The sequence below is a fragment of the Rana temporaria genome, chromosome 8 (assembly GCF_905171775.1).
Source record: "Rana temporaria chromosome 8, aRanTem1.1, whole genome shotgun sequence".
In the NCBI taxonomy this organism is placed as follows: domain Eukaryota; kingdom Metazoa; phylum Chordata; class Amphibia; order Anura; family Ranidae; genus Rana; species Rana temporaria.
Window position 1 is genome coordinate 167,160,885 of NC_053496.1, and position 26,720 is coordinate 167,187,604.

At 49.7% G+C, this 26,720-nt stretch overlaps 2 protein-coding genes across 3 annotated transcripts in view; one reads left to right on the top strand and one right to left on the bottom strand.

Moving 5' to 3' along the window:
• The window catches only part of LOC120909931 (oocyte zinc finger protein XlCOF6.1-like), a 487,791-nt gene that overhangs the window by 443,243 nt on the left and 17,828 nt on the right, over positions 1 to 26,720 (bottom strand). The window lies entirely within an intron of this gene.
• Positions 10,122 to 25,428, top strand: LOC120909918 (oocyte zinc finger protein XlCOF6.1-like). Of its 2 annotated transcripts, none has more exons than XM_040321734.1 (6): positions 10,122 to 10,307; positions 10,577 to 10,654; positions 12,898 to 12,995; positions 13,091 to 13,190; positions 18,412 to 18,516; positions 24,212 to 25,428. In XM_040321734.1, the coding sequence occupies exons 2-6, from the start codon at positions 10,621 to 10,623 to the stop codon at positions 25,159 to 25,161; spliced, it is 1,287 nt and encodes a 428-aa protein (XP_040177668.1). In that variant the 5' UTR covers positions 10,122 to 10,307; positions 10,577 to 10,620; the 3' UTR covers positions 25,162 to 25,428. The 2 variants fall into 2 exon arrangements, with proteins under 2 accessions (XP_040177668.1, XP_040177669.1); XM_040321735.1 differs by having other exon boundaries at positions 18,421 to 18,516.

Consider the following 26,720-nt stretch of genomic DNA (forward strand, 5'->3'; position numbering starts at 1 on the left):
GCTATAATAAATATCCCCCAAAAACATATATAAAAAAATAAATTTCCTCAGTTTAGGACGATACGTATTCTTCTACCTATTTTTGGTAAAAAAAATCACAATAAGCGTTTATCGATTGGTTTGCGCAAAATTTATAGCGTTTACAAAATAGGGGATAGTTTTATTGCATTTTTATTAATTATATTTTTTTTACTACTAATGGCGGCGTTCAGCGATTTTTTTCGTGACTGCGACATTGTGGCGGACACTTTGGACAATTTTGACACATTTTTGGGACCATTGTCATTTTCACAGCAAAAAATGCATTTAAATTGCATTGTTTACTGTGAAAATGACAGTTGCAGTTTGGGAGTTAACCACAGGGGGCGCTGAAGGGGTTATGTTTCACCTAGTGTGTGTTTACAACTGTAGGGGGGTGTGGCTGTAGGTCTGACTTCATCGATTGTGTCTCCCTATAAAAAGGGATGACACATTAGATGCAGCCGCCACAGTGAAGCCGTGTTTACATACGGCTCTCCCCGTTCTTCAGCTCCGGGGAGCAATCGCGAGGGGGCGGCTAGAAACGAATAGCCGTGCCCTCGTCCCGGATCGCTCCCAGGCGATTTCTGACCGCCGCATGTACCGGGGGGGGGGGGGTCCCGATCGGACCCCCAACCCGCGGATAGGCAGGGACGTACATGTACGCCCATCTGCCTGTACGTGCCATTCTGTGGACGTACATATACATGCGGCGGTCGTTAAGTGGTTAATGACCAGACCCTGCTATACTTTAACTGACAATTGCGCGCTAGTGCGACGTTGTACCCAAATAAAATGTATGTCATTTTTTTCCCTACAAATAGAGATTTATTTTTGGGGTATTTGATCACCTCTGCGTTTTTAGTTTTTGCGCCGTTCTGTCATTGCCCCCGAAGGATCGTGGCTGGTTGGCGGCCTGCCAATTGGCTCCCACTGCTCCCAATCACAGTGGGAGCGGGTCACCGGTGGCACGCTCGCGCACCCGAGACCAGGAAGCAGGAACAACGTACAGGTAGTATATGTGCGGTGGGCGGTCCGGAAGTAGCTAACCGAACAAGCTGTAGTTAGAAGCTGATTGGTCCACCAGATTCTGAGAGCTCCAGTTTTAGTAAATCTCCCCCAACGAGTTGCATGTCCTTACTGTTTCTTTTTCCTACTACAAGCTTCCACAGCATCTGCACTGAATGTTGAAAATCTCTTGCCAGCAGCTGGGGGCAACTTTCTGTAATTACAGGAAACGGGTAGAAAGGATGAGCTGGCATTGCATGAGGCTGGGTTCACATATGCTGCGGCTGTGATTCTCAGCATGGGGTCCGGTGCGTCCCGGTTCACCGATTCAGGTGCACATTTTTGCCTGACTTTGCACCTGAATGGGAACCAAAAACGCACAGGACCCTTTTTAAATGCGGACCGCCCCAGGAGCTGTGTGAACCGACTCCATTGAAAGCCAGTCGCACTCTCCTGTCATGCGAATTGGATGCGGGGAAAGTCTCATCCAATTTGCATATGTGTGAGTGCTTTGTGTATATCAGATGTACGTTGTGTGAAGCTGATGAAACGGGATGCGGTCTCAGATTGCCATGATATAAAAATATCGGCCCGGATTCAGATACATTTTCGTATCTATCGGCGGGCGTAGCGTATCTCAGATACAGTACGCCGCCGTAACTTAGGGCGCAAGTTTCGTATTCAGAAAGAACTTGCGCCCTAAGTTACGGCAGCGTAGTGTAAATGTGTCGGCGTAAGCCCGCCTAATTCAAATGTGGATGATGTGGGCGTGTTTTATTTAAATTACTTGTGACCCCACGTAATTGACGTTTCTTACGAACGGCGCATGCGCCGTCCGTGAACGTTCCCAAGTGTGCATGCTCCAAATTACGCCGCAAACTGTCAATGCTTTCGACGTGAACGTAACTTACGTACAACCCTATTCGCGAACGACTTACGCAAACAACGTAAAATACGACGCTGTTCGTTCGTTTCCGACGTCCATACCTAACATGACTTACCCCTGCTTTATAAGGGGTAACTTTACGCCGGAAAAAGCCTTACGTAAACGACGTGAGAAAAAATGCGCCGGGCGGGCGTCCGTTTCTGAATCGGCGTTTTTACCTAATTTGCATATTCGACGCGGAAATCTACGGAAGCGCCACCTAGCGGCCAGCGTAAATATGCAGCCTAAGATACGACGGTGTAAGAGACTTACGCCGGCCGTATCTTAGTAAAATTCTGGCGTATCTTGCTTTCTGAATACAGAAAGAAGATACGCCGGCGCTTCGTAGAACTTACGCGGCGCATCAATAGATACGCCAACGTAAAGGCTATCTGAATCCGGGCCATCATGTTTTTTGGTCAATTTCAGTTTAACTGTTTTAAGTCTATTTTTAAATTATTTCCAATTGGGAACTAATATGGAAATGGTGGCGGCCTGTGTAAGCTTACATGACTGACCATATACCGAGGAGGAATTAGTCCCCTTCTTAAAGAGTTACTAAACCCACAACAGTCAAATCAGTCTTTATATGCAGACTGTGATACTCACTGTGGAACCTAAGGGGTTAAAGCGTAGTTCCGCCAAAATAAATAAATAAAATAAAAGTCAGCCGCTACAAATACCGCAGCTGCTGACTTTTAATATAAGGCCACTTACATGTCCAGGGTGCCCGTGATGTCGGCACCCGAAGCCGATCTGTCCTTCAGTTCTCAGGTGGAGGCGCCGCCATTTTTGGTAAGGGAATCAGGAAGTGAAGCCTAGTGGCTTCACTTCCTGGTTCCCTACTGTGCATGCGCGACCCACGCCGCGCCTTCCCACTGGTCCCTGCTGTCTTTCTCGGACCTGTGTGTCTCCCAGAAGACAGCAGGGTGGGGGGGACAAAGTAGGCGCCAAACGTGGCATAGGTCACCGCGATTGCCCCAGTGATCTATGTCCGGAAGTGGGAGCAAATACCTGGATTACACAGGTATCTGCTCCCTCCTCCCCCCTGAAAACGTGACACCAGAGAGGGTTCCAAAAAGCAGAAGTTCTATTTTTTTTGGTTCCCAACTAAGCATTGCGCGAGTCACGCTGCACAATTTTTATTGGTCCCTGCTGTTTTCTGGGACCTGTGTGTCTCAAAGAACAGTGGTCACTAACCCTGTCCTCAGGGCCCCGCGGCCATAACATTAGGAAAGGCCGCGGGTTCGGCCTAGCTCCAGAGCCGCAGCCATAACAATCCGCGGATCACAGTGTGTTCCGATCCAAAGGGGGTGACCCATTCGGATCACGGATCAATGTGATCCGTTGCACCACTACCTCTGACTGTCCTATGAGGCTGCATGACCTCTGACTACTGTGTGGATCACATGCACCCTCCCCAGAAAAAAAAGTATACTCTCTAGCAATAGACACCAAACTGAGCATGTGCAGAGTGCCTGCCTCCACGGCTCTGTAGTATCAGGAGATTCATTAGGAACTGTAGAAGAAGAGGAGGATCAGAGAAGACAAGATCAAACAGCCCTTTTACACAATGCAGAGGATTAAAACCCTCCAAACACCCAGTGAAATGAACAGCCACAGATCATACACAGAGATGAAAAAAATCTCCCTACATGTCCCTTTTACATGTATGTCTGCTGTCTTCACATTTATATACTGTTTAGAAAGTTCAGATCGTGTTAGGAGATTTTCTCTTCCTGTTTAACACAGAGTGTGATATCTGGGCATACAGCCGCGTGTAGCGAGGGGGGGGTCCCGATCGGACCCCCGACCCACGTCTAGGCAGGGACGTACAGGTACGCCAATGTGCCTGTACGTGCCATTCTGCCGACGTATATCTACATGCGGCGGTCGGGAAGCGGTTAACATCTCACACCCTCCCCAGTCCCCGCTGTACTTACCTCTGTGTGTAATACAGTTTTGGGGCCAGATTCTCAGAGACTTACGTCGGCGTATCAGTAGATACGCCGTCGTAAGTCCGAATCTGCGCCGTCGTATATTTAAGCGTATTCTGGAAACCAGATACGCTTAAATTTGGCTAAGATCTGAGCAGCGTAAGTCTCTTACGCCGTCGTATCTTAGGGTGCATATTTACGCTGGCCGCTAGGTGGTGCTTCCCTTGTTTTCCGCGTCGAATATGCAAATGAGCAAGATACGCCGATTCACGAGCGTACGTATGCCCGTCGCAATTAGTTACGCCGTTTACGTAAGACATACGCCGGCGTAAAGATAAAGCAGGTCTCTAGGTGGCGTAGCCCATGCAAAGTATGGACGTCGGAAACAAGCGTATCTTTTTACGTCGTTTGCGTAAGTCGTACGCGAATAGAGCTGTGCGTAAGTTACGTTCACGTCGTAGGCAGTGTTCGACGTATCTTAGGCATTCTATCCGACGCATGCGCACTGGGATACGTCCACGGACGGCGCATGCGCCATACGTTCAAAACGTCATTTACGTGGGGTCATGCTTTATTTGCATAAAACACGCCCACCTCTTCCCAATTTGAATTAGGCGCGCTTACGCCGGCACATTCTACGCCGCCGTAACTTAGGACGCAAGTGCTTTGTGAATACAGCACTTGCCTCTCTAAGTTGCGGCGGCGTAGCGTAAATACGATACGCTACGCCCGCCCACACTTACGCCGGGGTACGTGAATCTAGGCCTTAATGTCCTCACTGGGTCACGCTCACCCTAATCTATTTTGTGTAGCACCCACTTCACCCCCCTCAATGACTGTAAGCTTATTCTGGGGGATTCTGTGTATGTTTTGTCTGGTTATGAAATACGTACCCCTTTATTATTTCATTTACAGCGTGATATCATGATGCTACATATGTAGAGAATGGTGTGAATAAAAATATTTTAACTACGTCTGTCTGTTTCTTAACTACTTGCCGACCTGCCGCCGTCATTCTACGGCGGCAGGTTGGCTCTCCTGCGCGAGAGCCCGTAGCTCTACGTCGGCTCTCTTGCAGGCCACTAGGGGCGCGCACGCACTCCCGTGCGCGTGCCTGGCGGGCGCGATCGCTCATTACAGAGCGGGGACCGGGAGCTGTGTGTGTAAACACACAGCTCCCGGTCCTGTCAGGGGGGGAAATGATAATCCTCTGTTCATACAACCCAAAATGTCACACACAAGATTAGGATGGTGTTGTGCTGGGCTGTGTTAGTACTGAGATGAGGCAGGAAGCTAACATTTCCGAGAGCGGGTATAGCAAGGGGCAGGTTGGGGCTGTAAAAGGATCGGGAAGGGTCAGGTTTTGGCTGTGAGAGGACCGGGAAGGGTCAGGTTGGGGCTGTGAGGAGGCCCGGGAAGGGTCAGGTAGGGACTGTGAGAGGACCGGGAAGGGGCAGGTTGGCGCTGTGAGGAGGCCCGGGAGGGGTCAGGTTGGGGCTGTGAGGAGGACCGAGAAGGGTCAGGTTGGGGCTGTGAGGAGGACCGGGAGGGGTCAGGTTGGGGCTGTGAGGAGGACCGGGAAGGGCCAGGTTGGGGCTGTGAGGAGGACCGGGAAGGGGCAGGTTAAGGGTTGTGAGGAGGACCGGGAAGGGGCAGGTTGGGCTGTGAGGAGGCCCGGGAGGGGTCAGGTTGGGACTGTGAGGAGGACCGGGAAGGGCCAGGTTGGGGCTGAGGAGGACCGGGAAAGGTCAGGTAGGGGCTTTGAGGAGGACTGGGAAGGGTCAGGTTGGGGCTGTGAGAAGGACTGGGAAGGGTCAGGTTGGGGCTGTGAGGAGGCCCAGGAGGGGTCAGGTTAGGGCTGAGGAGGACCGGGAAGGGTCAGGTTGGGGCTGTGAGAAGGACTGGGAAGGGTCAGGTTGGGGCTGTGAGAAGGACTGGGAAGGGTCAGGTTGGGGCTGTGAGGAGGACTGGGAAGGGTCAGGTTGGGGCTGTGAGAAGGACTGGGAAGGGTCAGGTTGGGGCTGTGAGGAGGCCCAGGAGGGGTCAGGTTGGGGCTGTGAGGAGGACCGGGAAGGGTCAGGTTGGGGCTGTGAGGACAAGGTTGGGGCTGTGAGGAGGACCGGGAAGGGGCAGGTTGGGGCTGTGAGGAGGCCCGGCAGGGGTCAGGTTGGGACTGTGAGGAGGGTCAGGTTGGGGCTGTGAGGAGGACTGGGAAGGGTCAGGTTGGGGCTGGGAGGGGTCAGGTTGGGTCTGTGAGGAGGACCGGGAAGGGTCAGGTTGGGGCTGTGAGGAGGCCTGGGAGGGGTCAGGTTGGGACTGTGAGGAGGACCGAGATGGGTCAGGTTGGGGCCGTGAGGAGGACTGGGAGGGGTCAGGTTGGGGCTGTGAGGAGGACCGAGATGGGTCAGGTTGGGGCTGTGAGGAGGCCCAGGAAGGGTCAGGTAGGGACTGTGAGAGTACCGGGAAGGGGCAGGTTGGCGCTGTGAGGAGGCCCGGGAGGGGTCAGGTTGGGGCTGTGAGGAGGACCGGGAAGGGTCAGGTTGGGGCTGTGAGGAGGACCGGGAGGGGTCAGGTTGGGGCTGTGAGGAGGACCGGGAAGGGTCAGGTTGGGGCTGTGAGGAGGACCGGGAAGGGGCAGGTTAAGGGTTGTGAGGAGGACCGGGAAGGGGCAGGTTGGGCTGTGAGGAGGCCCGGGAGGGGTCAGGTTGGGACTGTGAGGAGGACCGGGAAGGGCCAGGTTGGGGCTGAGGAGGACCGGGAAGGGTCAGGTAGGGGCTTTGAGGAGGACTGGGAAGGGTCAGGTTGGGGCTGTGAGAAGGACTGGGAAGGGTCAGGTTGGGGCTGTGAGGAGGCCCAGGAGGGGTCAGGTTGGGGCTGAGGAGGACCGGGAAGGGTCAGGTTGGGGCTGTGAGAAGGACTGGGAAGGGTCAGGTTGGGGCTGTGAGAAGGACTGGGAAGGGTCAGGTTGGGGCTGTGAGGAGGACTGGGAAGGGTCAGGTTGGGGCTGTGAGAAGGACTGGGAAGGGTCAGGTTGGGGCTGTGAGGAGGCCCAGGAGGGGTCAGGTTGGGGCTGTGAGGAGGACCGGGAAGGGTCAGGTTGGGGCTGTGAGGACAAGGAAGGGGCAGGTTGGGGCTGTGAGGAGGACCGGGAAGGGGCAGGTTGGGGCTGTGAGGAGGCCCGGCAGGGGTCAGGTTGGGACTGTGAGGAGGACCGGGAAGGGTCAGGTTGGGGCTGTGAGGAGGACTGGGAAGGGTCAGGTTGGGGCTGGGAGGGGTCAGGTTGGGTCTGTGAGGAGGACCGGGAAGGGTCAGATTGGGGCTGTGAGGAGGCCTGGGAGGGGTCAGGTTGGGGCTGTGAGGAGGACCGAGATGGGTCAGGTTGGGGCCGTGAGGAGGACTGGGAGGGGTCAGGTTGGGACTGTGAGGAGGCCCGGCAGGGGTCAGGTTGGGACTGTGAGGAGGACCGGGAAGGGTCAGGTTGGGGCTGTGAGGAGGACCGAGAAGGGTCAGGTCGGGGCTGTGAGGAGGCCCGGGAAGGGCCAGGTTGGGGCTGTGAGGAGGACCGAGAAGGGTCAGGTTGGGGCTGTGAGGAGGACTGGGAAAGGGGGGCTTGAGAAGGGGCAGGTTGGGGCTGGAAGAGTTTTAATTTTTAGGCCAAGTTAAAGTGCACCAAACCCCACTTTCCATTGATTGAAGTGCATCCAATTACGCATTTGCAGGGCCGTCTTTAATGCAGGGCAAAAGGGACAGCTGCCCCAGGCCCAATCATTGTTGTGGGGCCCAAAGCAACTGGCCCATGAGCCCGTTTTGGAGGGTCCCAGTCTGGTGGTGGAGGGAGCAGGGGGCAGATGAGCATCAAGGGCGGCTAGGATTGAGAGCCCGGGAGGGAGAAGATTCTCCACTGCCTCCCTGACCACTGGAGAAGCGAGCAGCAGCAGGTGCAGCATCCGTGGTTCCTCTCAGAGCATGGACTCCTCCAACCTTCTGGCTCGTAGCGGCCTGGAAGATAGGCTGACCAGGCCGGGCCCAGGGGGCAAGGACAGGTGGAGCGCAGACAGCCAGGGACCGCAGAGGAAGGAGCATATCACCCAGAATGAGAACGAACCCTGCCCGCTGCTGACATGCCAGGTACCGGGCATCACACACACACCTACCAGCAGACAGGGAGGCACAGGAGAGACTGCGGACAAGGCTACGGTCTCTCTCATCCCCCATACAGGCGGGGGAGGGTGAATGTCACTGATCCTATCCCCACCCAGCACTGACACTTATCCCATTTACCCCCCTCCCCCCATCACACTCTACCCCAAGTAACCTCTAGCAACCAAGCAGACATGATGTGCTGTAACCTCTAGCAACTAATCAGTGACAGGGGGGCAGATTCAGGTACCTGCGCGCCTAGTTACGGCGGCGCAGCGTATTGTATTTACGCTACGCCGACGCAACTTACAGGAGCAAGTGCAGTATTCACAAAGCACTTGCTCCGTAAGTTGCGGCGGCGAAGCGTAAGCCCGCGTAATTCAAATGTGGAAGGGGGGCATGTTTTATGCTAATGTGTGATGACCTGACGTGATTGACGTGTTTTACGAACGGCGCATGCGCCGTCCGTGTACATATCCCAGTGTGCATTGCTCTCAAGTACGCCGCAACGACGTATTGGTTTCGACGTGAACGTAAATGACGTCCAGCCCTATTCGCGAACGACTTACGCAAACGACGTAAACAAATTCAAAAATCGAAGCGGGAACGACGTCCATACTTAACATTGTGTGCGCCTCATAGAAGCAGGAGCAACGTTACGCCGACAAAGCCTTACGCAAACGACGTAAAAAACTACCGCCGGGCGCACGTACGTTTGGGAAGCGGCGTATCTAGGTACTTCTAGATTGTAAGCTCTAACGAGCAGGGCCCTCTGATCCCTCCTGTATTGATTTGTATTGTGACGGTACTGTCTTCCCTGATGTAAAGCGCTGCGCAAACTGTTGGCGCTATATAAATCCTGTATAATAATAATAATTTGCATACTCTACGCCGAAAACGACGGGAGCGCCACCTAGCAGCCAGCGTGAGAATGCACCCTAAGATACGACGGCGTAAGAGACTTATGCCAGTCGTATCTTAGGCTAATGTCGGCGTATCTTGCTTTCTGAATACAGAAAGAAGATACGCCGGCGCAGATTTGAATTTGTGCGGCGTATCTATAGATACGTCGGCGTAAATTCTTTCTGAATCTACCCCAGTGAGTGGTAATGATAAGCTGTAACCTCTGGCAACCAATCACTGCCTGATCTGCTGCATAAACTGATTTTGGGGCAAGAAAGTGTTTGCCCAGGGTCCAGTCAATATAAAGACAGCGGGCTGGATTCAGGTAGATTTGCGCTTTTTTTACGGAGGCGCAGGGCAACGTTTTTGCCCTGCGCCCCCGCAAATTTACTGCGCTGCCCTTGATTTACGGAGCAGTAGCTCCGTAAATTGCGTGGGCGCGCCGGCAAAATGCCCGGCGTAAGCGCGCGCAATTTAAATGATCCCGTAGGGGGCGGGAATCATTTAAATTAGGCGTGTTCCCGCGCTGATCGTAGAGCGCATGCTCCGTCTGGAAACTTTCCCGACGTGCATTGCGGCAAATGACGTCGCAAGGACGTCAGTTGCTTCAAAGTGAACGTGAATGGCGTCCAGCGCCATTCACGAATCACTTACGCAAACTACGTAAATTTGAAATTTCGCGACGCGGGAACGACGGGTATACGTAACATTGGCTGCCCCTGCTAATAGCAGGGGCAGCCTTGCGCGAAAAACGCCGTACGGAAACGACGTAACCTGCGTACGCAGGGCTCGCGTAACGTTGTGTATCGGCGTTAGTATGCAATTTGCATACTATACGCTGAGCACAACGGGAACGCCACCTAGCGGCCATCGCAAGAATGCAGCCTAAGATATGCGGGCATAAGAGCCTTATGCCGCGCATATCTTAGGCTGCAGTCGGCGTAACGAGGTTCCTGAATCAGGAGCATTCGTTACGCCGGGGCAAGTAAGCAATTGCGCTGTGTAACTATGGTTACGCAGGCGCAATTACTTCTTGAACCTGGGCCAGCCCTAACTATTTGTTTCCACTTCTAATCTGTGGCTCCAGCTTATCCGCTGTGTGCGTTCCACAGCCAACCAGCTGCTTCCTGGTTACCATAGTAACACCCAGCCGATCGACTGGACCATCTTCCACTCTGTTTTTATTCTAATGTAGAAGCAGAGTAGAGTCACCAAACGTCTGCCAGGAGAAATTGTCCTCAGTGCCGGAGGGTGGGCGGCCATTTTTTTGTAGACCATAGTAGGAGAAAGGAGGGGTGGAGTTTAGCTAAAAAAAAAAAAAAAATCCTCCTGGAGGGGGTGTGAGGTTTGCAGAATGTGTGTCCAGTGAGGAGAAGGTAATAATGTCTTCTTATTATGAGAGAAGGGGGTCCCAGCACTCTGTGTGGACTGGATGGGGGGATCATGTCACCAAATCATCATCCTTCTGTAAGAACATTAGATGGGGGCTGTGCTGGGGATGATGGATACTGGGGCTTATTCTGCAGAAGAAAAGCAAATGCTTGTGGAAAGAGAGTTATTGTATATTGATTGATCTTCACTGCCTATATATATATATATATATATATGTCACACTTGTATCATATTTGATTGTATTCTTTTATAGCAGTGACGGACATACAGAGGAGTGGGAGTATATAGAAGGACTTCATGATGGAGAACCGTCCACCCCTCACATCACCGGGTAAGAGGAGACTTTCATTTCTTGCCCCAAAATCAGTTTATGCAGCAGATCAGGCAGTGATTGGTTGCCAGAGGTTACAGCATATCCTTACCACTCACTGTCACTGATTAGTTGCTAGAGGCTACAGCACATCATGTCTGCTTGCTGATTGGTTGCTAGAGGTTAAAGGAGAGAAGAGTATTGAGGATCCCCCTAGATACACACATCCTCTCAAATATAGACATAGAAACAATGAGAGGGATTTTCGGAGACTGGAGCAGTTGTGCATGACAACCTATCAGCTTCTACCTTTAACCACTTAAGCCCCGGACCATATTGCTGCCTAAAGACCCAAGGGGTTTTTACAGTTCGGGACTGCGTCGCTTTAACAGACAATTGCGCGGTCGTGCGACGTGGCTCCCAAACAAAATTGGCGTCCTTTTTTCCCCACAAATAGAGCTTTCTTTTGGTGGTATTTGATCACCTCTGCGGTTTTAATTTTTTGCGCTATAAACAAAAATAGAGCGACAATTTTGAAAAAAATGCAATATTTTTTACTTTTTGCTGTAATAAATATCCCCCAAAAACATATATAAATTTTTTTTTTCCTCAGTTTAGGCCGATACGTATTCTTCTACCTATTTTTGGTAAAAAAAAAACGCAATAATCATTTATCGGTTGGTTTGCGCAAAATTTATAGCGTTTACAAAATAGGGGATAGTTTTTTTGCATTTTTTTTTTTTTTACTACTAATGGCGGCGATCAGCGATTTTTTTCGTGACTGCGACATTATGGCGGACACTTCGGACAATTTTGACACATTTTTGGGACCATTGTCATTTTCACAGCAAAAAATGCATTTAAATTGCATTCTTTATTGTGAAAATGACAGTTGCAGTTTGGGAGTTAAACACAGGGGGCGCTGTAACATTTAGGGATCACCTAGTGTGTTTTTACTAGTGTAGGGGGGTGTGGCTGTAGGATTGACAACATCGATCGAGTCTCCCCTATAAAAGGGATCACTCGATCGATGCGCCGCCACAGTGAAGCACGGTGAAGCACAGTGAAGCTCCCCGTTCTTCAGCTCCGGGGAGCGATCGCGACGGAGCGGCTAAAAACAAATAGCCGCGCCGTTGTCCCGGATCGCTCCCCGAGCGGACCCGACCTCCGCATGTACCGGGGGGGGGTCCCGATCGGACCCCCCACCCACGTCTAGCAGAGGACGTACAGGTACGTGATTGTGCCTGTCCGTGCCATTCTGCTGACGTAAATGTACATGAGGAGGTCGGGAAGTGGTTAATTTCCAAAGCTTAAAGCAGAGCTCCACCCAAAAGGGGAAACTCTGCTTATTCTCCTCCGCTGCCACATTTGCCACATTTTTGGGGGGGGGGGGGGGGGACAATAGAGAATATTAATTTGCTATTGTCGCACAACTGGGTGGGCTCAGGGTGCAGTGTTCTGCACCCTGAGCCCACCCTTTTTTGAAGCCAATCAGAGCCTCAGGTGCTAATCATGTGCTTAAAAAAAAAAAACAATTGGAATCTATGCGTCCGGTGCCCTGCATGTAGATTAGGGGGGCAGCACCCCTAGGCCCCTAATGGATGGACAGCCACTGCTTGCCAGCAACAGCATCTTCTGCCGGGTGCCAGTCTACGGCTGTTTTCATTGGCCGCCACGGGGTGACATCATTCCTTCGCATGCGCAGGAGTCAGTCATCCCAGCGCACAGGGACTGTGCCAGTAATGAAAGCTTAGCTGCACATGCCCAGCTCAGTTTACATGCCTGAAAAGTCAGTCAGCAGGCAGGTAGGTGTATTTTTTTTTTCAGATCTTTTCTGCAATGAAGAGCCTGCCTGCTTGCTGCTTGTGACAGTGGCTCTTTAGTTCCACTTTAAATCCATGGGTTTAGTTTTGCTATTAGGATGTAGTGACTGCATGGATACAGCAGCTCCTTCTAATGTGACCGGCGTGCAGGGGCAGATGAGCATCTCAGAACACAGATAACGTGCTTTCAGAGCCACTCACCCGCATGGCTGTTACATTAGTCCACAGCCGTTGCATCCTAATAGACTTGAATGGGTTGCTATCACGCAGCAGCTCCTGGTTAGGGATACAGAAAACGACACATTCACTGACTCAGCGCCCATTTGAATGAGGCAAAAGATGGAAGATAAGGGGTTACTTTGCACAACTGCTTCAGATTCTGTCTGCTCCAGTTATGATGAATGTTCCCCAATGTATTCAGTCAGTGTGTGTTTCCTACAGATGGATCCAGTAACAGAAATTCCCCAGAGAGATGTCCCCGTCCTCTGTATTCCTGGGACTCCACACAGGAACATCAGGAGATCCCTCAGGAGGATCAGGTAGGTGGAAGTTTTTAAATATCCTGATATTTGTTTGTTTCATGAAATCATAAATCCAAACCTGGTGAATAGATGCTATATTGTGTCTTCTCCAGGGTGAAGGCCTGATTGTTGTTAAAGTTGAAGATGAAGAAATGTTTGAGGGGAGTGATGATCCATGTAAGGAGGAGGAAATCCCTCCAGAGATCAGCACGGGTGAGTTTTAAAAAAAAACGAAATCCAGAGAAGAGTCCCAGATTCTCCTTGTTCAGTCACTACAATAATCGCTTTTTTTAATGCCATTCCATTTAAAAAAAAACTGCAAAAGCGTGCTTGGCTCAGTTCCAAAAAGGTGCATAAGCTACTTTAGTGCCAAACGCGTTGCGTCCCTCAGGTGTGAACGTAGTCTCAATCCAGAGAAGAGTCCCATATTCTCCTTGATCAGTCACTACAATAATCTCTTATTTTTTTAATGGCATTCCAAACAAAAAAAAAACTGCAAAAGCGTGCTTGGATCAGCTCCAAAAAAGGTACATAAGCTACTTTAGTGCCAAACGCGTTGCGTCCCTCGGGTGAGAACGCAGTCTCAATCCAGAGAAGAGTCCCATATTCTCCTTGTTTAGTCACTACAATAATCTCTCTTTTTTTTTTATGACATTCCAAACAAAGAAAAACTGCAAAAGCATGCTTGGCTCAGTTCCAAAAAAGGTACATAAGCTTCTTTAGTGCCAAACGCGTTGCGTCCCTCAGGGGTGAACGTAGTCTCAATCCAGAGAAGAGTCCCAGATTCTCCTTGTTTAGTCACTACAATCTCTTCTTATCCCCCCTCCTCTGTCAGTAGACAGTCGTTGCCCCACCAGGAAGAGCGCTTCCCTAAGACGTAGTTCTATTGTCTCCAATTTAAATGTACTACATCCTCTTAACCACTTAAGGACGGTCGCCTGTAAATATACGTCGGCAGAATGGCACGGCTGGGCAGATGGACGTATCGGCACGTCCTGTACATCTACCCAGCCGTGGGTCGCGATCGCTCCCCGGAGCTGAAGAACGGGGAGAGACGTATGTAAACACGGCTTCCCCGTGCTTCACTGTGGCGGCTGCATCGATCGTGTCATCCCCTTTATAGGGAGACACAATTGATGACGTCAGACCTACAGCCACACCTCCCTACAGTTGTAAACACACACTAGGTGAAACATAACACCTTCAGCGCCCCCTGTGGTTAACTCCCAAACTGCAACTGTCATTTCCACAATAAACAATGCATTTTAAATGCATTTTTTGCTGTGAAAATGACAATGGTCCCAAAAATTGGCCGAAGTGTCCGCCATAATGTCGCAGTCACGAAAAAAAATCGGCGATCGCCGCCATTAGTAGTAAAAAAATTTTTTTTATAAAAATGCAATAAAACTATCCCCTATTTTGTAAACGCTATAAATTTTGCGCAAACCAACTGATAAACGCTTATTGCGATTTTTTTTACCAAAAATATGTAGAAAAATACGTATCGGCCTAAACTGAGGGAAATTTTTTTTTTATATATATATATATTTTTGGGGGATATTTATTATAGCAAAAAGTAAAAAATATTGCATTTTTTTTTAAAATTGTCGCTCTATTTTTGTTTATAGCGCAAAAAATAAAAACCTCAGAGGTGATCAAATACCACCAAAAGAAAGCTCTATTTGTGGGAAAAAAAGGACGCTAATTTTGTTTGGGAGCCACGTCGCACGACCGCGCAATTGTCAGTTAAAGCGACACAGTGCCGAATCACAAAAAGGGGCCTGGTCCTTTACCTGCATTTTGGTCCGGGGCTTAAGGGTCCTTTCACACGGAGCGGACCGTTTCTGTGTCCGCTCCGTGTGTCCGCCAAAGCTCAGCGGGGATCCCCGCCGAGCTGTCGGCGGATAGGGCGGTCCCCGCACACAGTGCAGGGACCGCCCCCTGTCTCTGCTCCGCTCTCCCCTATGGGGGATCGGATGCAGACGAACCGTCTGTCCGTCTGCATCCGATCCGTTCCGCCGAACGGAAGAAAAATAGGGTTTCTTCCGTTCGCAAAAGCGGATCCCGGCGGACGCGGACGCTAGCGGATGCTCCATCCGCTAACGGACGCGATCCCATAGGGATTCATTACAAGTCCGTTAACGGACTTGTAATGAACGGACGAATGGTCCGCTAGTGTGAAAGGACCCTAAGTGGTTAAAGCGGATGTGCCATGGGAACAAAATATTAAAAGTCAGCAGCTACAAATACTGCAGCTGCTGACTTTTAATATTAGGACACTTACCTGTCCTGGAGTCCAGCGCCGATCGCAGCAGAGCACGAGCGATCGCTCGTCACTCTGCTGCTCCCCCCGCCATCCACGCTCAGGGAACCAGGAAGTGAAGCGCTGCGGCTTCACTGCCCGGTTCCCTACGGCGCATGCGCGAGCCGCGCTGCGCCCGCCGATTGGCTCACACGCTGTGTGCTGGGAGCCGAGTGTTCCCAGCACACAACGGGCGACAGACGGGATGTGACGGAATGCCCGTCTTTCGCCCGTATCGTGTGGCCGGAAGTGGGTGCAAATACCTGTCTTTAGACAGGTGTCTGCACCCCCCTCCCCCCTGAAAGGTGTCAAATGTGACACCGGAGGGGGGGAGGGTTCCGATCAGCGGGACTCCACTTTAGGGTGGAGGACCGCTTTAAGAAAAAATCCCCACTGGCAACAGGATAGAAGCCCCTTTCCTTTTTTTCCTCTTTCCTATCGCCCCTCCTTTTTCTCTTCCCTTTCTTTCTATTATTTTTTCTTATCTCATTCTTGCAATATTAAAAATTGCTTTTTGGTGGGGCTTTATTCTTTAGTTTCAAATCTCTTATTAACCACTTGAGATCCGCGCTATGGTCGAAAGACGTCCACAGCGCGGCTCTCAAGTGCCAGGTGGACATCCTGTTGTTGTTGTTCCCTGTGCGCGCCGCTGGGGGAGCGCAGCGGGGAAACAACGTGCCCGGCGCATCGCTCGGGAGCCGATGCGAGTGCCTGGTGGCTGCGATGTCCGCCAGACACTCGCGATCGTCGGTAACACAGCAGGACGTGGAGCTCTGTGTGTAAAGGGGATCTGTGTCCCTTTACATAGGGACACAGCATCAGTCACCTCCCCCAGTCACCCCCCTCCCCCCACACAGTAAGAACACAATGAGGGAATACATTTAACCCCTTCCTCACCTCCTAGTGTTAACCCCTTCACTGCCAGTCACATTTATACAGTTATTAGTGCATTTTTATAGCACTGATCGCTGTATAAATGTGAATGGTCCCAAATTTGTGTCAAAAGTGTCCGATACGTCCGCCGCAATATCGCAGCCCTGACAAAAAAAACGCAAATCGCCGCCATTACACGTAAAAAAAAAACAAAACATAAATCTATCCCCCATTTTGTAGGCACTATAACTTTTGCGCAAACCAGTCGCTTATTGCGATTTTTTTTTTTTTTTTACAAAAATACGTCGAAAAATACGTATCGGCCTTAACTGAGAAAAAAAATAGTTTTTTTAAAAAAAAATTGGGATATTTATTATAGCAACAAGTAAAAAATATATATATATTTTTTTAAATTGTCGCTCTTTTTTGGTTTATAGCGCAAAAAATAAAAACCGCAGAGGTGATCAAATACCACCAAAATAAAGCTCTATTTGTGGGGAAAAAAGGACGTCAATTTTGTTTGGGAGCCACGTCGCACGACCGCGCAATTGTCAGTTAAAGCGGCGCAGTGCCGGAAGCTGAAATTTCGCCTGGGCACGAAGGGGGTTTATGTGCCCAGTAAGCAAGTGGTTAATCATATGCCTTATAGCTGTGTATGTTCAATGTGGTGCTCTATACCAGGGGTCTCCAAACTTTCTTAGCAAAGGGCAAGTTTACGTTCCTGAAGACTTTAGGGGGGCTGGACTGTGGTCGGTGGGAGAAGTCCTGGCGTCCAGTGGAAGTAAACAGTGCTCTATCTTTGGTGCCAGCAAAGGAAACTTTGCAAGATAGCTCAAGCTCTGTCAGATTGGATGGAGATCATCTGTGAACAGCAATTTTCAAGTCTCGTCACAGATTCTCAATTGAATTTAGGTCTGGACTTTGACTTGGCCATTCTAACACATGGCTATGCTTTGATCTAAACCATTCTGTTGTAGCGCTGGCTGTATGTTTAGGATCGTTGTACTGCTAGACCTCCACCCCAGTCTCAAAACTTTTGCAGGTTTTCGTCTAAGAGTGCCCTGTATTTGGCTCCATCCATCTTCCCATCATCTCAGACCAGAGTCCCTTCTAAAGAAAAGCATCCCTACAGCATGATGCTGCCACCATCATGTTTCACGGTGGGGATGGTGTGTTCAGGGTGATGTGCAGTGTTTGTTTTCTGTCACACATAGTGCTTTGCTTTTAGGGCAAAATTGATGGTTTCATCTGACCAGAGCACCTTCTTCCACATGTTTGCTGTGTCCCCCACATGGATTCTCGCAAACTGCAAACGGGACTTCTTATGGCTTTCTTCTTGCTACTCTTCCATAAAGGCCAGATTTGTGGAGTGCACGACTAATAGTTGTCCTGTGGACAGATGTCAGTGGGAGAAATAATGTCCCATTGTTGATGTCAGTGGGAGGAATAATGCCCCGTTATTGGTGTTAGTGGTAGGAAATAGTGCCTCATCACTGGTGTCAGTAGGAGGAATAGTGTTCCATCATTGGTGTCAGTGGGAGGAATAGTGTTCCATCATTGGTGTCAGTGGAAGGAATAGTGTCCCATCATTGGTGTCAGTGAGAGGAATAGTGTTCCATCATTGGTGTCAGTGGAAGGAATAGTGTCCCATCATTGGTGTCAGTGGAAGGAATAGTGTCCCATCATTGGTGTCAGTGGGGAGAATTGTGTCCTTTTTTTGGTGTCAGTGGGAGGAATAGTGCCCCATCGTTTGCGTCAGTGGAAGGAATAGTGTCCCATCGTTGGTGTCAGTGGGTGGAATTGTGCCCTTTTCTTGGTGTCAGTGGAAGGAATAGTGCCACATCGTAGGTGTCAGTGGGAGGAATAGTGTCCCATCGTTGGTGTCAGTGGGTGGAATTGTGCCCTTTTCTTGGTGTCAGTGGGAGGAATAGTGGCCCATAATTGGTATCATTGAGAAGTATTGTGCCCTTTTGATGGTGTCAGTAGGAGGAGTAATGACCCATTGTTGGTGTCAGCGACAGAAACTATGATCCATTGTTGGTGTCAGAGAATAGAATAGTACCCCAAGAGCCAGATAAAGGCAAGCAAAGGGCCACAGTTTGGAGACCACTGCTCTATAGAGCCAAAAATTACCAAAAATAGAAAGAATAAAAAAAAAAGGGAGGGGACATGACCAGTCTCCCCCCCCCCCCCCACACACTCTCTGGGGTCTCTCATACATCTCAGTACAGGGGGCTTCACTCTCTTCTTTATTCACAGATCCCGGAGACACCAGAGACCCTCAGAGAGATGCCAAAGCTGAGGAGGAGGAAGAAGGAACCGTAAGGATTAAAGTGGAGGAAATTCCAATGGAGATCAGCACAGGTGAGGAATAAAAACTATATTCGGAAAATGTCCATCAAACGTTACAATTTGACAATGCAACATTTCTACTTCCTTTTTACAATATAAATGATTTCATTTTTCACAGTAATACATTTTTATTGCATTTTACTGGACATTGTAATAACAGAGCACAAAGTCTCCATTGGCTCTCTCTGCTGTCAATCAAATCCAATGATGCGGGGGGCGGGGCAAAGCCCTGCTGTCTGTGTCAATAGACGCAACACCTGGAAACGGGAGCGCGCCCGCACGGGTGTCCCGAAGGAGACCGATTCTCTGACGGGGCACTCGAGAAGAGGAGGAGCCACAAGCGCTGCTGAGGGACCCCAGAAGACCACTCTGTGCAAAACCAACTGCACAGTGGAGGTAAGTATGATGTGTTTTTTATTTAAAAAAAAAAGAGGGTTTAGTAACCCTTTACTCACCACTGTTTTTTTTTTTGGAGTTATAAGCAAAATAATTTCTTAGTTTTTATTATAAAATTTAGCAAATATGGCCCGGATTCACATACATTGGCGCATATTTATGCCGGTGCATTGCCATGAAATGAGATTTGCCATGGAATGAGATGGTCCGCCTCCATCTCATCCTATTGGCTCACTCATGTCACGTGACAAAACATCAGTCACAGCTAGGCTATCATAGGGAGAGGATCTCCTCTCCCTGTGATAGCCCGATAGCACTGTCAGCAGCGTGCCTCCCGCCAGCGCTAAGTACACCCCGCGCCCGCAGCTCTACTCCCCGATTAAGTACACCCCGCGCCCACAGCTCTACTCCCCGTCCCCCGCAGCTCTACTCCCCGTCCCCCATTAAGGCTCAGGGAACGGGGCGAGTCTACGCTATTAGCGTAGACCTAGCGTTGGCTAGGTTAGTAGCGTAACGTAGCCAACGCTAGGTCTACGCTAATAGCGTAGACTCGCCCTGTTCCCTGAGCCTTAACGGGGGACGGGGAGTAGAGCTGCGGGCGCGGGGTGTACTTAATCGGGCAGTAGAGCTGCGGGCGCGGGGTGTACTTAGCGCTGGCGGGAGGCACGCTGCTGACAGTGCTATCGGGCTATCACAGGGAGAGGAGATCCTCTCCCTATGATAGCCTAGCTGTGACTGATGTTTTGTCACGTGACATGAGTGAGCCAATAGGATGAGATGGAGGCGGACCATCTCATTCCATGGCAAATCTCATTTCATGGCAATGCACCGGCGTAGCGTATCTAATATACGCTACGCCGACGTAGCGCAGAGAGGCAAGCACCGAATTCACAAAGCACTTCCTCCCAAACCACGCTGGGTTCCCTCGGCGTAAGCCGTCGTAGGTGGAAGTGGGCGTGAGCCATGCTAATGAGGCGTGACCCCATGCAAATGATGGGCCGAGTGCCATACAAGTACTTAAAGTGAACGGCGCATGCGCCGTCCCGTGGACGTATCCCAGTGCGCATGCTCAGAATCACGTTGGAACTACTCCCTAAGATACGACGGATCACTGCCTACGACGTGAACGTAACCTACGCCCAGCCCTATTCACGTACTACGTAATTGGCGTAAAATACAACGGCTGTGTTCCCTGGTCCCTACCTTTGCATGAGTTGCACCTCATATATGGGGAATAACTTTACGCCGGACGTACGATTTACGCAAATCGCGTATATTATGCGCCGGGCGAAAGTACGTTTGTGAATCGACGTATCTCCCTCATTTCCATATTTGAATAGGAAATCAATGGGACAAAGGGCACAGTGGCAACAAAGGGCACAGTGGTGACAAAGGGCACAGTGGTGACAAAGGGCACAGTGGTGACAAAGGGCACAGTGGTGACAAAGGGCACAGTGGCAACAATTAAAGGGCACAGTGACATGAACAGTGGCAACAATAGGCACAGTGGCGACTGTGAAGGAGGCGCAGGAAATAGTGCAGAGAGCAGAAGATGAAGGAAGAGGGGACTTCCAATGACAGCGCTGATCAAAAACCGTGGGAGGGAGCTCAAAGCTCGAGCACATGGCTGGATAGGGAGGTGAGATCCAATGATGAGAGCCAGAACATTGTGTATACGGCAGCATTGTGATCCAGGGGGATTGGGGCAGAGGGCTGAAGCATTGTGTATAAGGCAGCATTGTGATCCAGGGGGACTGGGGCAGAGGGCTGAAGCATTGTGTATAAGGCAGCATTGTGATCAAGGGGGAGGGATGCAGAGAGCTGGAGCATTGTGTATAAGGCAGAATTGTGATCCAGGGGGACTGGGGCAGAGGGCTGAAGCATTGTGTATAAGGCAGCATTGTGATCCAGGGGGACTGGGGCAGAGGGCTGAAGCATTGTGTATAAGGCAGCATTGTGATCCGGGGGAGGGATGCAGAGAGCTGGAGCATTGTGTATAAGGCAGCATTGTGATCCAGGGGGACTGGGGCAGAGGGCTGAAGCATTGTGTATAAGGCAGCATTGTGATCCAGGGGGATTGGGGCAGAGGGCTGAAGCATTGTGTATGAGGCAGCATTGTGATCCAGGGGGAGGGATGCAGAGAGCTGGAGCATTGTGTATAAGGCAGCATTGTGATCCAGGGGGAGGGAAGCAGAGAGCTGGAGCATTGTGTATAAGGCAGAATTGTGATCCAGGGGAAGGGATGCAGAGAGCTGGAGCATTGTGTATAATGCAGCATTGTGATCCAGGGGGAGGGATGCAGAGAGCTGGAGCATTGTGTATAAGGCAGCATTGTGATCCAGGGGGAGGGATGCAGAGAGCTGGAGCATTGTGTATAAGGCAGCATTGTGATCCAGGGGGAGGGATTCAGAGAGCTGGAGCATTGTGTATAAGGCAGCCTTGTGATCCAGGGGGAGGGATGCAGAGAGCTGGAGCATTGTGTATAAGGCAGCATTGTGATCCAGGGGGAGGGATGCAGAGAGCTGGAGCATTGTGTAGAAGGCAGCATTGTGATCCAGGGGGACTGGGGCAGAGGGCTGAAGCATTCTGTATAAGGCAGCATTGTGATCCAGGGGGAGGGATTCAGAGAGCTGGAGCAAGGTGTGTAAAATGCCCTGTACACACGATCGGAATTTCCAATGGGATAAAATCCGATGGAATTTTCTGTCTGAATTCCTTTCTAGCTGTCTTGCATAGACACTGTCAGACCAAATTCCGACAGTCGAAAACGCGGTGAGGTAAAACACTACGACGAGCCGAGAAAAGTTCAATGCTTCCGAGCATACGTCGAGTTGATTCTGAGCACGCATGTTTTTTTCTCCGTCGGAGTTCCACACAGACGATCAGAATTTCCGATAGGAGTTTTTTCAATCGGAAAAAAATAAAACATGTTCCATTTCTAAACTCTGACGGAAAAAAGTCCGATGGGGCCCACACACGGTCAGAATTTCCGATGAAAAAATTCCGTCTGACTTTTTTCATTGGAAATTCCGATTGTGTGTACGAGGCATAAGGCAGTAAAATTGATGGGTTTAGTTCCACTTTGACATCCCCCTGCAGTTGCCCTAATTCATTTGGCCATAAAAGCCCAAAACTGTACAGAAGTGAGAAAGAAAACAAGGAAAATTTGATCCCAATTTGCTCATGCTGAGGCTTAGTGCTGCCACATTTTTCTTCTTTTTGTTTGTGCTACCAAGTTTTTTAACCCTGCCAACCCAGTTACTGGTCTACAAATGCCCTTGTGGTAAAGCCCTAAATGTAGTTGCTGATTTCAAAAGAACCAATGTTCTGTTGTTTATTTAGGCCAAGGGTCTCCAAACATTCTAAACAAAGGGCCGGTTTATTGTCCCTCAGACTCTTGGAGGGCCGCACTTTGGCCAGTGGGAGTGAACATTTTCCTGGTATCAGTGGGAGTAAACATCTGGTATTAACCACTCAAGGACCGGACCAATATGCTGCTAAATGACCCAAGGGGTTTTTACAATTCGGCGCTGCGTCGCTTTAACAGACAATTGCGCGGTCGTGCGACGTGGCTCCCAAACAAAATTGGCGTCCTTTTTTCCCCACAAATAGAGCTTTCTTTTGGTGGTATTTGATCACCTCTGCGGTTTTCATTTTTTGCACTATAAACAAAAATAGAGCGACAATTTTGAAAAAAATGCAATATTTTTTACTTTTTGCTATAATAAATATCCCCCAAAAACATATATAAACATTTTTTTTCCCTCAGTTTAGGCCGATACGTATTCTTCTACCTATTTTTGGTAAAAAAAATCGCAATAAGCGTTTATCGATTGGTTTGTGCAAAATTTATAGCGTTTACAAAATAGGGGATAGTTTTATTTATTTAATTTTTTTTACTACCAATGGCGGCGATCAGCGATTTTTTTCGTGACTGCGACATTATGGCGGACACTTCGGACAATTTTGACACATTTTTGGGACCATTGTCATTTTCACAGCAAAAATGCATTTAAATTGCATTGTTTATTGTGAAAATGACAGTTGCAGTTTGGGAGTTAACCACAGGGGGCGCTGTAGGAGTTAGGGTTCACCTAGTGTGTGTTTACAACTGTAGGGGGGTGTGGCTGTAGGTCTGACATCATCGATCGAGTCCCCCTATAAAAGGGATCACACGATCGATACAGCCGCCACAGTGAAGCACGGGGAAGCCGTGTTTACATACGGCTCTCCCCGTTCTTCAGCTCCGGGGAGCGATCGCGACGGGGCGTCTATAAAAGAATAGCCGCGCCGTTGTCCCGGATCGCTCCTGAAGCCACGGGAACCGCCGCATGTACCGGGGGGGGGGGTCCCGATCGGACCCCCGACCCACGTCTAGGCAGGGACGTACAGGTACGCCAATGTGCCTGTCCGTGCCATTCTGCCGACGTAAATGTACATGCGGCGGTCCGGAAGTGGTTAAGGGATGAATAGTGCCCCATTGCTGGAATCATATGGAGGAATAGTGCCCCATTGCTGGAATCATACCCTGTTTCTCCGAAATTAAGCCCTACCCCTAAAATAAGACCTAGCATTATTTTTGGGATGGCTGCAATATAAGCCCTACCGCGAAAATAAACCCTAGTTAAAGTCGTTGTAAAAACATGTAATCCGTTTTGTAAAAAGATTATATAATGTGCAGTGTGTCTCCTTTTTGTAACTTTGTTTTGGAAAATACCTTACTTTCAGTGCCCCTGGGCGCTCACGTGACCGGCTGTAGATTTTCTCCTCTCCAACGTCAGCGGTCCCTTCCTCTGCAGTGCTCAGAGTGGAGAAGAAGAGCTACGGCGGGTCACTGTGCTGGCTATCATGCTTTAAAGGATCAGGCTATATAATTTTTTTTGGGGTTACAACCACTCTAAGATCGTCATGATGACATGACTGTATTTGAATAAATGTAGATTATTGTACATACCGTAAATAAATAAGACATCCCCTGAAAATAAGCCCTAGTGTGATTTTTGTAGCCAAAATTAATATAAGACCCGGTCTTATTTTCGGGAAAACACGGTAGGGAGGAATAGTGCCCCATTGCTGGAATCATAGGGAGGAATAGTGCCCCATTAGTGGTGTCAGTGGGAGAATTGGTGCTCCATTGTCGGTGTCAGATGGCAGAATAGTATCTCGTATCATTGGGAGGGATAGTGCTCCAGGGGCCGGATAAAGGCAAGCAAAGGGCCACATCCGGCCCTCGGGCCGCAGTTCGGAGACCACTGATTTAGGCTGAACTTTTTTAAGCTGAAGTATTTCTTGTTTTACTTATTTCCTCCAGATGGACGATACAGAAGGTACAACACAGAAGGACTTCCCATTGTCTCCCCAGATTGTCAAGCAGATGATGATGTCAAATCTGGTTCTTTGGAAGAGAATGCCATTGGCCCAGATCTTCATCCAGCACCTCACAGCGCAGATCTATCCTCCAATCCGACCCAGCCTCCTGCCCATCATGTGGCACGTACAGGGGGCGAAACGTTCTCGTGTTCCATATGTGGAAAATGCTTTGTCTGTAAGGCCAAACTCATCTCCCATCAGAGAATTCACACAGGGCAAACGCCATACTCTTGCTCTGAATGCGGGAAATGTTTTTTCCAGAAGTCGTCTCTTAAAATGCACGAGAAAGTTCACACAGGAGACAAGCCGTATTCCTGTTCCGAGTGCGAGAGATCCTTTTCCGAAAGAACAAACCTTGCTAAGCATGAAAGGACGCACACGGGGGAGAAGCCATTTTCCTGTTCCGAATGCGGCGAGTGTTTTACCCAGAAATCCACTCTAATTAGACACGAAAAAGTCCACACCGGGGTAAAGCCCTTTTCCTGTTCCGAGTGCGGAAAATGCTTCACAGAGAGGACCACTCTCGTCGCACACCAGAGGACTCACACGGGGGTGAAGCCGTATTCCTGTTTTAGTTGCGGCAAATGTTTCGCCCAGAAAGCAACTCTTATTAAACATGAAAAGGTTCACACAGGTGAGAAGCCGTATTTGTGTTCCCTGTGCGGGAAACGTTTTACAGATAGGTCGCGTCTCGCTAACCATCAGAAAACTCACACGGGAGTGAAGCCGTTTGCATGTTCCGAATGTGGAAAGTGTTTCACGGAGAAGACGTCCCTCGTGAGACATGAGAGACTTCACACCGGGGAGAAGCCGTTTTCATGTACGGAGTGCGGAAGGTGTTTTACTCAAAAGTCAACTCTTGTCAAACACGAGAAAGTCCACACAAGGTGATTGGAAATGTAATACTTCTATATAGATTTGTTATATAAAGACTATGGATCCCGCTGACATCATCCTGCACTTCTTAGAAGGAAATGTACAGTGTAAAGTTTCTTTGGAGCTTGCAAGGTGGAACTTTTTACATGGTAAAACTAAGCTGCTCTGCTTAAAAAAGTTGTTTACCAAGCTCAGTAGCTGAAGCTCAGATTACAAATGCTTTTGAATGAGTAATGCCACGTACACACGGTCGGAATTTCAGATGGAAAAAGTCCAATGGGAGCTTTTCATTGGATATTTCGACCGTGTGTATGGCCCATCTGACTTTTTCCCTCGGAAATTCTGACGCACTTAGATAGAGAACATATTCTCTATTTTTCAGACGGAAAAAAATCCTATCAGAAAATTTGTTTGTCTGTATGCAATTCCGACGCACTAAAAACTAGGGTTGTCCCGATAACACTTTTTTTAGGACCGAGTACAAGTCCCCAAACATATTGCAGCCATGTCCCCAAACATATTGCAGCCATGTCCCCAAACATATGCAGCCATGTCCCCAAACATATGCAGCCATGTCCCCAAACATATGCAGCCATGTCCCCAAACATATGCAGCCATATCCCCAAACATATTGCAGCCATGTCCCCCATATACGCAGCCATGTCCCCCATATACGCAGCCATGTCCCCCATATATGCAGCCATGTCCCCAAACATATTGCAGCCATGTCCCCCACATATCCAGCCATGTCCCCAAACATATGCAGCCATGTCCCCAAACATATTGCAGCCATGTCCCCCATATATGCAGCCATGTCCCCAAACATATTGCAGTCATGTCCCCCACATATCCAGCCATGTCCCCCCACATGCAGCCATGTCCCCCGTACCTAAATGATGCTGCCGCCGCGTTAATCACTGCGCGGGGGAACATTACAGTCAGCTTTTGTTTGAATAAGCTGTTTTCCCTGCCGCGCTGTGTATAGAGACACTCCCCCTTGCTCGCGATTGGACAGATCCATCCAATACCGAGCAAGGGGGAGTGTCTATGCGCGGCAGGGAAAACAGCTATTCAAACGAAAGCTGACTCTAATGTTCCCCGCGCGGTGATTAACGCGGCAGCGGCTTTGCGATATACGACGGGGGGGGGGGGGGGGGCAGTATTCTATTTAGGCATCGGGGGTATTTGCGGGAGTACAAGTACTCCCGCAAATACTTGGTATTACTGGTATCGGTATCGAGACAACCCTACTAAAAACCATGCATGCTCGGTAGCATTGAACTTCATTTTTCTCGGCTCGTCGTAGTGTAGTACGTCACCGCGTTCTTGACGATCTGAATTTGGTGTGACCGTGTGTATGCAAGACAGCTTGATCGGAATTCCGTCAGAACTCCGTTGGAAAAACCATCAGAGTTTATTCAGACGGGTAAACCGGTCGCGTGTACGCGTCATTATAGGATTGCCTTGCTTGCATTCCTGCCTCTAGACCAGGGTGTCCCTCGAGAGATTGCTAGGTGTTCCTTGAGCAATGAGCAATTTCTGCCTCTCGGATAATTTCCCACTGACACCACTGA